The 15,459-nt window shown below is 48.1% G+C and overlaps 1 protein-coding gene across 3 annotated transcripts in view; it reads left to right on the forward strand.

Annotated features, from left to right (window-relative positions):
- Positions 1-15,459, forward strand: part of LOC145518928 (uncharacterized) — a 480,773-nt gene that overhangs the window by 159,689 nt on the left and 305,625 nt on the right. For all 3 annotated transcript variants that reach the window (XR_014063466.1, XM_081524198.1, XM_081524199.1), the window contains exon 3: positions 6,320-6,374. Coding sequence is in view for 2 of the 3 variants with exons in the window: in XM_081524198.1 (XP_081380324.1) it covers positions 6,320-6,374 (55 nt within the window). In the remaining variant the exon portion in view is untranslated. The remainder of the gene's footprint in view (positions 1-6,319; positions 6,375-15,459) is intronic.

The following is a 15,459-nucleotide window of genomic DNA, read 5'->3' on the forward strand; positions in this document are numbered from 1 at the left end:
CAGGGACTCTCTGTTACTCAGCAGCAACTGCACTTTGTGTGACATTGAAATTCTGGGAGTGTGCTGGTCATGGGCTTCAAGGGGGAATCATCCACTGACCTCGGCTCCCTGGCAAGCGTGTGCTGCGCCAACAGTGGGGCCTGAGTTCAGCCTCCCTCAGCCCTTGGACCCTCAGGTTCAGCACCTTTGACCTGGGGCAGCGCTGGGGCCCTCACAGAACCTCAGGGGGCTCACTCAGAGGGCGAGAGGCGGGGACACAGCCCTGCCGTTGCATTGTGGTGACTTCACGTTTAACCCTCACGTATTCTTGGTCCCCGTTCCTGCCTCTTACATAGCCCTTGGGGTTCCTCTCAGGGAGGGTCGTGCAGGGACCACGGAGATTACCCCCAGCCACTGGGTGTCAAGGACCCCACATCTCAGACACATAGGTCCCTTCTCTATAACAAGGAGCTTTTATTTGTAAAAAGGACGTAGGATCTACAAAAATACTTAAGACTCACTTCCACGTGTGTTAATCTGTAATCATTTCAACAGATTCAGGACCTCCCACTGCATGTGGCACCCACGACTCTGGGAGCGGGGTGGAGCCGTGGCCCCGGCAGGTGGAGTGGGCCGGGGCCTGTGTTCTCACCGAGCAGGTGCAGGCGGCCGTGTAGACACTTGAGGTCTGCGGGGGCAGGTATGGTTGGGAAAGGGCCCGTCACGCTGATTCTGAGTCCCCACGAGATGTTTGGGATGACGGCACGGAGGCAGTGATGGGGCTCTGAAGTCCAGGGAGGAGGAGGCTTACGGCTGAGGGGGTGTGGGTCATCGGGTGTCCGTCCAGGGCCCAGTGGGGATGGCCGGGGAGACACCCGCAGATGGGGAGGCTGGGAGGCAGGGAGGGACCTGCGGCCAGCAGAGTGCAGCGGGGGCCTGGCCTGGGAGGCGGGGCAGGTTCAGGGGGAGAACTGACTTTTGGGTCCCCAGTGGATACCCCTGAGCAGAGTGGGTGGGGTGGGGTCCTGAGAGGGAGACCTCAGGTTCCAGCTCACACGCTCTCAGGGAGGGGCAGGAAAGAGACAGGTAAGTGTGAGTTACTTATTTTATAACGTCGAATGTTGAATATTCTGGATGTCCACAGAAAGCAATTACCATTAGTTTCACAAGCACAAAGGAGCTGTTTGAAGCTCCCAGAGCATTTAAAAACGTCAGTGACCTCTAGTTCCTTTCACTTCTGTGAATGAATTCTCTGGAGCCAGATGAGCCCACGTCAAGATGGACATCCCACTAGTGGTCAGGCTACAGGATCTTAAATTTGAGTATCTGTTAGCCACCAGGGAAGCATGTTTAAAAAGTTAGAAATGGTGTTTCTTCTCATCATTTAAATTGTCATGCCTTTTTAAGTCTGTTTTTATGAATATAAGTTCTTAATTAGTTCTTAACCTCCTCAACCAACAGTTTCTGAAATGTAGAAAAAGCTAATGTGACGCTAGGGCTGTGAAACAGTCAGTTCAAATGCATTCTGTGCCAATTCCTACTATTTTTAGGCTCAGATGAATGTTCTGTAAAAAGTTAAATGGTCTCTGATAAGAGTGGAATCCTGGTCATTTTCAGCAATTACTTTTTCTTTTTTTCTGACTGTACCTTGCAGCGTGTGAGATCCTTGTTCCCTGACCAGGGATCTAACCTGTGCCTCCTGCAGTGGAAGCACAGCATCTTGACCACTGGACCACAGGGTTTTAACCAGCCCCTCGGTCATTTTCCAGTTGTAATGGGGACAGTAATTTAGACAAAGTGCATGTATGTGAGTGTTCGTGTGTGTGAATGTGTGTTTGGAACTCCTACATGCGGCTTCCCCTCTGCAGCCAGAGGACATGATAATAAAGGACGTTCTGTGCTTGACATTCAGAATTGAATGTTCGACGGTATGAGGCTTGAAGTCAGGCTGTCGAGGGGCATTCTTCTAAATCCTGGAGACCCCATCACACACTATGGCCCTGGGAGGCTGGTTCTGAACTCCGTTTAGAAGGGATTCATGTTCAGATTCTCACTGCCAGGAAGAGGGAGGCCTCAGGGTGACCTTGTAACGAGAGTGACATTGTATTTGCATCCACCAAAAAATAGAGGCTCTGATAGATGGTGCCCAGGGGAGTTCCCCACTGAGCTGGACTCCCCATGAGGACAAAGAAGGGCGGTCCTGGGGGCCACAGATTCCTGCCGCATCCTCTTGAGTCCAGGCCCTCTGGAATTGGAGGAGGCTCCCACACCAGAGAGGGTGACCTGCTTTACCGAGTCCACCAAGTCAAGCTGGCTTCACCCAGAAACACCTGGAGAGGATGTTTAATGTGGGCATTTCAGGCTTGGTCTAGTTGTGTATAAAAGACACAGTCACTCCTGCACAGAGCAGGTCACAAGAGCGCCTCTGAGCAAAGGCGGACGCACAGGTTGGGCTGAGCACGGTCTGCCTGGGCTGGGGAGCAGGGTGGGGCTGGGCATCGGAGGCTGAGTTCAGAGGTTCGCCCCTGGAGAAGGGGCATTGAGAAGAAAAGATAGCACTTCTGACCAGAGTCCTGAGGGTGCAAAGATCACCAGAGGGCGTCCCAGGTGCCCCCGTTTTGGATAGCGGTTCCCTGAAGACTGGGAAGTGCCCTGACCGTGCACTCAGCTGTGCTGCATGATGGAAAATTCCGTGGAGCTAGTTAGTTAGTGCTGGGCTGCTTAGTGCTGGACTGGGTCGGCTGGAGTGGTTAGTGCTGGGCTGCTACTGCTACTGCTGCTAAGTCGCTTCAGTCATGTCCAACTCTGTGCGACCCCATAGATGGCAGCCCACCAGGCTCCGCTGTCCCTGGGATTCTCCAGGCAAGAACACTGGAGTGGGTTGCCATTTCCTTCTCCAATGCATGAAAGTGAAAAGTGAAAGTGAAATCGCTCAGTCATGTCTGACTCGTAGTGACCCCATAGACTGCAGCACACCAGGCTCCTCCGTCCATGGGATTTCCCAGGCAAAAGTACTGGAGTGGGGTGCCATTGCCTTCTTTAGTCGTGCTTAATGCTAACCTGGTTAGTGGTGGGTTGGTTAGTGCTGGGCTGAAGGTGCTGGACTAGGGCTTCCCTAGTCACTGTCACTGTTTCCATTGTTTCCCTGTCTGTTTGCCATGAAGTGATGGGACTGGTACGTGAACCAACAGTATGTGAACTGAGAACTTCCAGATAAGGTTTAACAGTACCTGAACCGAGAACTTCCAGATGTTCAGGCTGGATTTAGAAAAGGCAGGGGAACCAGAGATCAAATTGCCACCATCTGTTGAATCATAGAAAAAGCAAGAGAATTCCATGAAAACATCTACTTCTGCTTCACTGACTATGCTAAAGCCTTTGACTGTGTGGATCATAACAAACTGGAAAATTCTTCAAGAGCTGGGAATACCCGGCCACCTAACCTGCCTGCATGTATGCAGGTCAAGAAGCAACAGTTAGAACCGGACATGGAACAACAGACTGGTTCCAAATTGGGAAAGGAGTCCGTCAAGGCTGTATATTGTCACCCTGATTATTTAGCTTATATGCAGAATATATCATGTGAAATGCTAGGCTGGATGAAGCACAAGCTGGAATCAAGATTGCTGGGAAAAATATCAATAACCTCAGATATTCAGATGACACCACCCTTATGGCAGAAAACAAAGAAGAACTAAAAAGCTTTTTGATGAAGGTGAAAGAGGAGAGTGAAAAAGCTGGCTTAAAACTCAACATTCAAAAAACTAAGATCATGGCATCCGGTCCCATCACTTCATGGCAAATAGATGGGGAAACAATGGAAACAGTGAGAGACTTTATTTTCTTGGGCTCCAAAATCACTGCAGATGGTGACTGCAGCCATGAAATTAAAAGACGCTTGCTCCTAGGAAGAAAATCTATGACAAACCTAGGCAGCATATTAAAAAGCAGAGATGTTACTTTGGCAGCAGAGGTCTGTATAGTCAAAGCTATAGTTTTTCCTGTAGTCATGTACAAATCTGAGAGTTGGATCATAAAGAAAGCTGAGCACCAAAGAATTGATGCTTTTGAACTGTGGTGTTGAAGAAAACTCTTGAGAATCCCTTGGACTGCAAGGATATCAAACCTGTCAATCCTAAAGGAAATTAGTCCTGAATATTCTTTGGAAGGACTTATGCTGAACCTGAGACTCCAATACTTTGGCCCCCTGATGCGAAGAGCTAACTCATTGGAAAAGACGCTGATGCTGGGAAAGATTGAAGGCAGGAGGAAAAGGGGATGACAAAGGATGAGATGGTTGGATGGTGTCACTGACTCGATGGACGTGAGTTTGAGCAGGCTCTGGGAGTTGGTGATGGATGGGGAAGCCTGGGGTGCTTCAGTCCTTGAGGTCACAAAGACTCAGACACGACTGAGCAACTGAACTGTACTGAGGGCTTGCCTGGTGATTCATACAGTAAAGAATCTGCCTGCAATGCCAGAGACATAGATTCGGTCCCTAGGTTAGGAAGATCCCCTGGAGAAGGGCATGGGGGATTCCCTCACTGGGATGGAATGCTGGAATGGGATTCTTGCCACTCCAGTATTCTTTCCTGGAGAATCCCATGGACAGAGGTTCCTGGCAGGCCACAGTACGTGGGGTCGCAAAAAGTCAGATATGAGCGAGCAACTAGTGCTTTCAGGTAATGCTTGGCTAGTTAGTGCTGGGCTGGTGTGCCATTCTGGTTAGTGCCTGATTAGGTAGTGCTGGGCTAGTTAGTACTAGGCTAGTCAATGCTGACTGGACAACCACCTTAGTGCCTGCGTCCCCCTTCCTCTGCTCACAGTGTGAATCAGCATCCCGCCTGCCCCACATGCGCCCCCTGTTTGCCCATCCGCCTTCCGAAGCCCCCGTGTGTCACTCCATCAGCTCTCATGGGGACAGCGTTGTGGTCGCGTGGCGGTGGTGGCAGGTCGCAGGCTGTGATCTGAGCGATGCAGCCACTGTGTCCGCTTCTTCAAGATGTATTCCTGGAAACAGTCAGTGATGTCAGTTTGGCCCTGAGGACAGGCACCAGGGGTCCCCTGGCATCCTGTTCTGGACATTTCTGTGGCTTACCTGTTGGCAGTAATTCCTTAGCAGAGTAGCCTGGCAACAGTGCTTTCAACTGTCCCCTGAGACAGAGATGCACACAGGGACAGCCATTAGGTGGATGTTTTGATGGATCAGGCTAGCACTTCCCCCTCGGGGTGTTCATAGGCAGAAGGAACATGAGAGGCTTCTGTGGTCAAGTGACTTTAACTGCAGGACCTGGCAGAACTTTCTTATGATCTGTTGCGTTTTTGTCGTGCATGTGGGCTGTATCGTGTGCAGAATTGCCCCAACTTAAAGGCATCATAAGGGCGTGGATGGGAAGGGAGCCATTATTCCAAAGGAAAACTGCTGCAAACATTAATAATATCTGCTCAAGTCTGTTGTTTGCTCAGCTGGACCCTGAGCTGGTCGAGGGCAGCGCTTGGTCTTTGCAGCACCGCTGGGCCCCCTCCACTGGCTGAGTGACTTGCTCGGAGAGGGTGGCGCTTACTTCTTGACTGAGGATGCTGAGGGTTTGTAATCAGGGAGGAGGGTTGAGGAATGGTTGCAGCCTCATCAGTGGAGGATTTAAGACAGAAGTTCAGCTTTTGCCCTAATTGAGTTGAGAAAGCATAATCATAAGTTTCCCAGAGAGATCTCTTCAGTCGCAAGTTCTGTTTACGTCTGTGCTTTGCAGTTGCCTTATGTTGCCATAGCCTCTTGGGAAAGCCTTTCCATGACTTTAAGCTCTCTTTTGCTTATCAAATAAGGTATTTCCTGCACCATTTACTACCAAACTGTGCAGGTAAACACAGGCTCTTCTTTCACATTTTCTTGTGACTCATTCGTGATAAAGGCTTCTCGGCTTAGAACCTAGAAGACAGACTCAAGTTACCACCCCAACACCCTCCATTTTCAGGCTCTAATTGCATCTCATATTTTAAAAGCCATCACAAAATTGGTGGGCCATTTGCCTTAGTGTAGGAGCCCCCTGAGTGCAGCTTTCAAGGCACTTAGAGGACCCATTAGGGACATACATTAAACAGAACTGCATTACCATCCTAGGAGCAGCATATATAATCAGCACACTTACCTGATTAACCTTTTTGATGAAAAATGTATGTCATCAGAATTTTTCAGTACTGTTTAATTTGTTAGATAGTTCTGGGCATGATGACTATGCAGCATCAAATGACTTTATTAGAAAAACACTTGCAATGGTTGATTAGATGCCTTTCTCTACCTGAATGATAACCACACGTCTTTTATTTATTTGTTCTGAAACAGGTTTTGCCCGGCATTCTGCAGAAGCATTGCTGTATCTTACCAGACAGGAACACAGGTAAATGGATTTGTTCTTCTGATTTGAGATTATTGGTTCTATATCTGTGAAAAACTGAGAAATATGATTACATAATTAGATATCTTGATTTTTTTTAAGGTAGCTGTTTCATATATTGACTGAAACAAGCAAAAAAAAAAAAAAAATGAATGATTCTGTTCTATACTGAGTTATGACCAGAACTCAGAGATCTGTTTTTATTTGATAAAGGAAATAGATGATTGTTGCCTTGAATTTTTAAGGGAAGCCAGTTGTCTTATGAAGTTGAATATATTAATGTTAATTTCGGTTGTTTCTTTTGTGGATGATATTTTTTAAGGCAGACCACCGTTGTTGGTCAGCATGGAATGGATTTAGAGTCTGTCTGCATTCGAGGCTTTCCTTGCTCTTGGGGTGGGACTGGCCAGTTGTTATGTTCTTAAAACCTTGAGGATCCTCGTGAATAAAACAACAGCATGCGTGTCTTAGAGAGGGAGATGCTGTGACCCTGTGGTTTCTTGTGGTCGGGCAGATGTGTGTGGCTGGCAGTTGTAATTAAGGGGATTTGAATTGCTTTTAAGGAAACACAATGGAGGGAAAAGTCTGAAAAAAATTCTTTGGAAATTTGGTGTTTTAAACAAATAGAATAATTGACATGGAGTGTTATCCTGAAGGTCTCCATTTCAGTCACCCTCCTGTGCTTCTGATTTACAGCATTTTATTCAGAGACTCAAGTCCTGAGGAAAAGGTAGAGTTGCTGGTTCTTTTGTGCAGAGGGTTTTATTAAAGTTTATTCATTTCTAGAATCAGTTGTCTCATGTCTGTCTGTGTCTGGGATACTCTTGTTGGGTATGAAACAGAGGCTTCTGACACTTCCTCGTGTGTTTTCTAGCTGAACAAAATGAATCCTAATGGATTCTTCTGTGATAATTAGAAGAGTGTGATCCACTGGGATTTTCTCTACTTTTATCATAAATAGTGTCTTGACTGGAGGTTATGTTTAATGGGGTCTCATTCGTACATGACAAGGCATTGTTTGTACTGTGCCTTCCAGTGTAAAATCCTGAGTATTCTGGAAAAATAAGATCTTCATTTTTTAAACTTATGATTTTGGATATATTATATTACAGACTATAACTTTTCAAAAAAGTTCATAGACCTGTCTCTGTTTTGGTTTTGTCCAATCAATTATGTCTTAGCTGAAAATTTGAGCAAATTTACTGCTTATAGTTTGTTTAGAACATGGTTGGATATTTTTTTAATGAGAAATATGTTTTTGTACACCAGTTCCTACACTCATAACTTATTTGCAGCAATAGTGGTAGCAACTGAATGTTCTCTCAAGGTATGATTACATTTATCTATGAAATCTTGTAACTCTTGGCTTCTTCACACAATCTTAGGTAAGGGTTCTAAGGAGAAGGTAATGGGAGCAGAAAGAGGAGGGAATAACATCTGAGTCCACAATATCTGACTTCTCATGAGGGAAAAGTGATAGGTGGTTCCCTTCCATTATAAGTTATCAATATGTGTTAGCCTTCCGGAAGAGGGGGTTCCTCACTGATACTTAGAAGAAATAGTTTCTACATCACTGATAGCAATTCACACAAATTGAGGGGCTATTTCAAAAACTACATGATAGGATTTAGGGAAGATAGTCCATTCACAGTGGTTGGTGGAGTTCTCCAATAAGGAGGGTTCCCAAATGTGAGGCATTGGTCCACATAGCAGTCCCTCAGTAGCCTTGTCAGTCTATCAGTAAGTGGGTGTGATTTTTAGAGCACAAATAATGGTTGGATATTTTTTGAGCCTCTTTCTGCTTCCTGAAAGTCTTGGTTAGTGACGAAAAATGGGAACAACTCACATGTAAAGAAACAAAGATTTTGTGAACAGTGTCCATCAACAGCAGTGAGTACAACACAGTTTAAGGCGAAATTCAGTTTCCAGATTAGTTTTTCTCTTCCAGGTGAATCATTGTTGATTCTGAGATGCAAAAAAGAATAGTGATAGAATTAATTAAAAGTACTGCTCTGTGGGAATCTAAATAGGTTTTAAATATTGAGGTGAGTTTCCTATATTTTTAGACAGTTCATTTTATAAAAAGTCTCAAGTTAATACAGAAAATATTTCTCGTTTGAGATGCTTGCTTTGCTTTTTGTAAGAATCCAAGTAGCCAGTCTCTAAAACTAAGAAAGCTTCCTTTCCGCTGTGACTTGAGTGTTGAGGCCATTTGTGGGCAATTTCCTTGAAAATATATTTACATGATGGAGTGTTTCACTTTGAAGTCAGTGCTGAGGACCTGAGGCTGTGAACTTAAGTGTGGAAGTGGGAAAGAATCATGTCAAGTGGGATGAAAGAGGAGTTGGCTGAAAATTGTAGCTTTTGGAAGTGAAAGATTTGAGAATTCTGGTTTTTCCTACATAATTCAATCTAATATATCTAATTAAGTTGCTTAATTATTTAGGAAGTGTTTGGAAATTTTTTTAGGCTGAGACATAGTGGTTGTTGCTCTTGTATCTTAATGGCAAATAGGGTCTTTAGGAACCTGAATATGGCTTGTTTCACCTTTGTGGTTTTATAGAAGACTTTTCAAACTTTTGGTGAAAAAGATGAACTTTGGCCTAGGTAGAGGGCTTCATCTTGGGATGATACAAATATTCTGCAGATGAGCAGTGGTTATGGTCACACAACAATGTGAATATACTTAATGCCACTAAATTGAACACTCAAAAATGGTTCAGGTGGTAAACTGAATGAAAAATCAACTTTGGGGTGAATCATGAGCACTGAGGTACTTTTCCTTGAGTGGGTGGGTCGGAGCTTGGACCCTCCGTGTGAAACGCAGGATGGTGCCTCTTCCCTCTGCTGCGCCGTATCTCATGGGTCTGTACATGACTTACAAGTAGCCACTGTCACATGATTGGGAGACCATGGATCCTGAGTGTGTGTCCCGGACAGTCTGCCTTTGACCAGTGAAGGGTCTGGTCTTAGTTCTTGGACCAGGGGTCCCCAACCTCCAGGATCTGATGCCTGAGATGACCTGAGGCAGAGCTGATGGAATAGAAATAAAGTGCACAATAAATGTAATGCACTTGGATCATCCCAAAACCATTCCCCATCCCTCCCCCCATCTGTGGTAAACTTGTCTTCCGCAAAACCAGTCCCTGGTGCCAAAAAGATTGGGGATAGTTGCCTTAGATGATCTGATTCTGTATCGGTTTCTCCATGCTGTTCCTTTGGAGTCTTCATGTCATTTGGGAAAAATCAAACTTAGGCAGGAGTGAGCTTAATAAATTCTGTTTTGCTGGGGTGACACAGTGGGCTGGGGTTCTGCCCCTGAGCTTGATGGTCTCACAGCATTTACACCGTTCCCCCCCTGCACCGACCTATCATGACACAGCCTGCTCAGCTAGCACAAATAATTGGAAGTTATGAGAATGACTGATTGTGTAGTAAAGCAGCAATGGTGCTTAACTATGTAGAGTTTCATAATAACAACTAAGTACTGAAGTGTCCAGTGGATTAAGCACGTGGCAGTATTTGATGTTTGAGATGAATTTATAGCTCCACAGGGAAAACAAAAGGATTGTGAAACAAGTTGTGTATATAAGAACTGGGTGGAAAGATTTTGAGTACTTTCCATGTATCCTGTGGCACTGGTCTTTGTGTTTGCCAACCTGTGGCGTGATGTCCCGAAGACTCAGTGTGACTCTCACCTTGGGTTCCTCCCAGTAATGTGCTGACTGGTGCTTAACTCCAGCCTCCCACACCCGCGGTAAGGGTGGCAGGAAGTCTGGCCCGTATCTGGGGTGCACATGCCCCACCTGGGTACGGGACTTGGGCTGAGGAGGGATCTCGCCGTCCCCAAGCCCCAGGAGCGGGAGAGCCGGGCTCCAGTGTGCTCCTGGCTCTCGCCCTCACTCCTGTGTCTGACTCCTGAGGAGCTAATTCAGGATGTGGTCAGCAGGTGCTCCTCCATCCCCTCAGGGCTGGTGGTCCCCTTGTGTGTGTTGGCAAAATAAAATGTGGGATTAAAATAAGCACCTTTGTAACAGGTACTTAATGTTAAGAAGCCTCCATAGGCCAAGTAAGCACTCTTGCATTTGTATTAGGATGCTGAGCCCATGTGCTCCATCAGGCAGGGTTTGGTGTCGAGCTGCAAGCAGGGCTGTTGACGTGTGGACAGCTGCTGGGAAGTTTGCATATTGAGGTCAAAGGCAGAGGGGACATAATGGTGGAAATAGTGGAAACGTTTGCTCTGGGGAGTCCTAAACCCCCGAAGTTTCTTTTGAGCCGAAGGTTATAAAAAGCCTTTAATGCCACGATGGACAAGCAGAGGGAAATCAGTGGGTGAGCTGCTCTCCCCACCACAGACGGGCCTGATGGAGAGCTTGTCCCCAGTGGCAGGTCCAGTGAGAGTCTGGCAGCGAGTGTCTCTGTGGAGACAAACCTGCTTCGTTCTCTTCCACTTGACTTGTGCGCGGTCCTCAGAGCTGTGTAGACAGTGATGTCTACAGCATGAACGACGGATGTTACACCTTGTGCCTTTGCTGTTTCTGGCTTGTAAGGCTTTCTCACGTTCCTTCCGGTGAGTCCCCCAGCCTCCTCGTGAGACAGGAAGCAGTGCCCCTGCCTGCAGGTCAGAGCAGTGGCGACCCCTGGCACCGCGTCTCAGCATCACCGCCACACGGTTGCTGAGGGTCTTGCCGAGACCCACATGCGGGTTTTCGCTCTGAGTCTGTTTGTGATTCCATTGTGACCTTTAGTGAGTCTCTGACCTTCCCAGTGTCTGTTTCCTGTGAAATACGGGGAAAGCACAGAAGAGTGAGGACTGGGAATCCCGATGCAGGGGCTTGGGGTGGGGGAGGAGCTGCCCGCAGGGCGCCTGGAGCTTCGGGGCGCAAGAGGGGTGAGCACGTCAGGTGGGCCTGTTGCTGGAAACATGTTCAATGAAGTGGAGCAGTTACTTACCTGGAAGGCCTCGTGTTTTGAAATGCCAGGTGAATGGTCTTGTAACTTAGTAGGTTAAACATAAGATGTCTTGTTTTTGGGAGAACAAATCCTTCAAGTGAGTTTCCTTTATCCAGAGACTGAAATTATTTATAATATCTTCTTTTCTTTCCAAAAAAAATGGCGATTGTAGGAATGGGGTGCCAGATGATGTGATTCATAAACCGAGAATAACTCGGGCGGGGCCGGGGGAGCCGGGGGAGGAGGCGGGTGTCTCAGCCCTGACGGCAGTCTTCCTCCAGCGTGAGCCTTGATGACCGGCCACCCCGATCCACTGACAGGAGACGGAAACACTCCTGTGCTTGAAGGGCTTTGTTTAGTGTACTGAAATTGGCTTCGTGAGAAAACTGGTCATGCCTGTGAACTGCTGCCAGAGTGAAAGGCTGTGAGTCCATAGCTTTGTCCACCAGAACTGTCCTGTACCACATGGCTCATCTTAACCTCGGGGGTCTCACAAGCCTGGTGGCATCTTGGCGCCACGTGGGAAGGTCAGTGCCGCGGGAGGCCAGGACCCGGATTCAGCCTCTGCTCGCCCGAGCAGGTGCTTCTGTGCAGGGCAGACATCGGACCCTGTCCACCCTGGGCTGGTGATGCGCTTCCTCAGGTCAGTGGTCTCTGCCTGGTTAGTGTGGAGGCAGAAGATCTGTGGCTTGAGTCTGAACATCCTGCAGCAGCGTCTATGCTGAGAGGTTTCCTGGGTGAACCTGGCATCTGATATTGGACTTAGTGATGCCCAGCTTGTGGAGCAGACTGTGGGCTGTGAGCTGTTTACGCCCTAGGTTCTGGGTGGATCCGAGACCACTTCTTGAGGGAGACGGTCGGCTTTGTCTGCAGGGCTCCCGGGGGGCGGGGAGGAGCTCCCCCTGCTGGCGTCCCCCAGGACCTCGTGTGGAGCCCCGTCCCATGTAGAGCGAGCCTGCTTCCCAAGAAGACCTTCCCCAAACCTCTGTTCTTTTTCTTTATCATCATCCCAGGATGGTACCTACAAGGTACTTGTGCAGCAAGTTAGTCAATGTGGATAAAACTACCAAGTTAAGTGACTGGTGACTGTGTCCTGACTTCTGGGGACAAAATCTTGGTCAGTTTTGCGTCTGAAGCGATGGAGAACATGCACAGCTAAGGGCAGGTGCGGGATACATCAAAACCTCAGTGAATTCTCTCAAGCGCTGGACTCTCTGGACCTGAATCTCAGTCTCCTCTGAATTCTCCAAGTATTCTATGTGCACACGTGTCTATGGGATGTTCACAAATGTCAGACTTAAGGCTCCTGGTTTAAAAATCATTTGGTTGTCAGGGTCCCTTAAAATTCTGAGCATTGGTCACTTCTCATCAGCCTTCAGTAGGAATTAGGGTCCATGGAGTTGTCTGAAACCTCTGTCAGGAGTGGGCTTTTATACCTTCCCTGTTTAATTAGGTTCCGTGGCTTGGGTGTCACGTGATCCCTTGTGACAGATGGTAAGAGGACATCTCTGCTCAGAGCTGCCAGCTAGATACCACTTTAGATGAGAAGTCTGCTCTGTTCTTTGACCTGTGACCTGGAGACTGTCCTCTGGGGGTTCATGGTGCCTGTATCCCCACAGGAGATGCTGCTCAGGAAAGGAGGACTCCCGGTTCCTGGTGTGGGAGGGGCCCTGGAAGTTACTCCAGCCTCACAGAAGTGCTTGTTTTGAGATTAAAGGCAGCTTTAATATTTGCCAAAAACAACATTTTAAAATAATGCCAGAAAAAAATAAAATAATGCCAGGAAATCATTTTATTGTAAAAATACTCAGTATTAAAGTTTAAAGCTTGTAAGAAATATGAGTTTATTTCATCTTGGATAAAAACAATCATTTTTTTCAGGTTTTAAAAATAAGTAAAAAATACTTCTGAGCTCTGCCTCAGTACCCAGGTGCAGGATTGTGTGTGTGTGCATGCGCGTCTGAGGGGCTTTCATTACCTGCAACCACAGACCACATACAGGGGGAGTGGTTTGAGTGTGTATTTTAATTCCCTCACTTTAAAGTTTGATGGACACCCCAGGTGAAGACAGTGATCGATGTTTTCATTGAGAGTTGGCTTATTTAGCAGTGCAGATTCACTGCTAAGCAGGCGTGTGTGGGGCACATAAATCGAGCTGCAAACACTTGATTTATAGCACGGTCCTCCTGGCATGAGCTACAGTTAATATGCAGAAGTGTTTAGGACTCAGACACAGACAGAGAGAAAGGAGTGCTTCCTGAGCTGGGCTGCTGTGGGCCCTGCCGCACCTCTGTGGGTCCCGGGGGCTGGGTGGAGCTGGCGCCGGGAGGTCCTGTGTGTGCCTCCGGCGGGGACTGCTGGGGCGATGCATGGAGAGCCCGATGCCAGGACGGATTCGCCACGCCCGCCACCAGGAGCCTCCTGTTTATTTCTTGTTCGTGTCCACTCCCAATAGAATGAAAACTTCCCACCTTACACCCAGTTTCTCACGCTGATGCTCACGTTTAGGGTGTTTGATGAGAAGGACACGGTGGTGACTTGAATGCATCTTCTTAAAGGTGTCTGTCGGTAGGATTCCCTGGGTCAGGACCGCCTCTTACTGATTCAGTGCCTCCAGCACAAATACATGGTGGATGCTGGTAAAAGTGATTTTAAATTGAGCTGAATGGAATGTGTGCCTTTATTGGTGACTGGTGTCCTGTCACTGGAGAAGTAACGTAGGAGAAAAGCATGAGCAGCTAAGGAGAGAGGTCGCAGAGAGTGGTTTTACAACCAAAGTTCAGCACACGAAGCTGAAGGTCTGAGGTTTGTTAGACACACATCTGAGGAGTGTAGCTGCTGTGTGAGTGATTCCAGGGTCGTTCACGCCAATGTTCCCTTCCAGAAGGGTGACCCGGCAGTTCCTGGAATAGACTACTGATGCTGTGGACCATGCTGATAGCTCTGTATAATGAAATCACAGCATCAGGCCTGCCTTGACGATGACCTGAGGACATGAACAGCAGTGCATGCGTGTGGGAAGGGGCCCCCGTGGAGACAGCCTTGGTGTTCAGTTAGGGCGATGTGTCTGAGCGTCCCACTGGGTCCAGGTCAGCCGATGCTCACAGCTCATGGAGTGATGAGTGTGGACTCTCTCAACTGTGGGTAGGAAGACGAAAGGACGCTGTGTGTGGATGGTGGGCCAGGAGCCAGCAACCAGGTGGCCTCGGGGATGGATGCAGAGACAGCTCTGAAGCACCTATGGGTTCTCCACGTGAAGGACAAGAAACCCTGTGGTCTCCATCTGAAGGTGTGGCCGCTGGGGTTCCCCAGTGACAGAACAAGAGGGGGTGTGTGTGTGTGTAAATGCATGTATCTTTATATAGAGAGACTTAGATTTCTCGTGAGGAACTTCGGCTCATGTGATTGCGGGGGCTGACACGGCCCATGATCTGCAGCCTTGTGACCCAGGAGAGTCTGTGTTGCAATTCAAGTCAAAAGGTAGGAAAACCCGCATCCCAATTCGAAGTCATCAGGCAGAGAAGTCTCCCTTGAAGCCTTTGTGCTCCATCCAGGCCTTTGGCTGATTGGGTGGCCCCCCACCCACCCCAGGAGGGTTGATCTGCTTTACTTAGCTCACCAGTTCAGATGACAGCCTCATCCAGGTTGTATGTGGTACATACATGTGCTGTAGGCTGCATTGTGTGTGTGTACATGGTACAAATGTGTGGTGTGCACATGTGTATGCATGGTAGATGTGTGTGCGCGGTGTGTGTGCATGGTGAAGACGTGTCGTACACACATGCCAAAGGCTGCATGGCACGTGTGTGTGCATTGCTGGTGCATGTGTGTTCACAGTAGATGCACGTGTGTGGTGCGCGCATGCTGCATACTGCACAGTGCGTGTGTGCACGGTGCTGCGTGTGCACAGTCTGCGCGTGAGTGAGAGAACATCAGTGAGCCCGAGTCCGCAGGGCCCCTGGTGACTGGCTACTCCCTCCTCCTCCTGTTCCAGGTGAGGGGGCCGCGCCTGCTCTGGTGTCTCAGCCAGAGCAAGGCTGCCCGCGGCCCATGGGTCTGACTGCCCTGACCCCAGGACACGCCTTCACTCCCTGGCTCTCTTCCCAGCTGCCCGGCCTCCGGGGCCAGCAGCAGC

The sequence above is a fragment of the Giraffa tippelskirchi genome, chromosome 8, assembly GCF_054371585.1.
Source record: "Giraffa tippelskirchi isolate mGirTip1 chromosome 8, T2T-mGirTip1v1.2.pri, whole genome shotgun sequence".
NCBI lineage: Eukaryota > Metazoa > Chordata > Mammalia > Artiodactyla > Giraffidae > Giraffa > Giraffa tippelskirchi.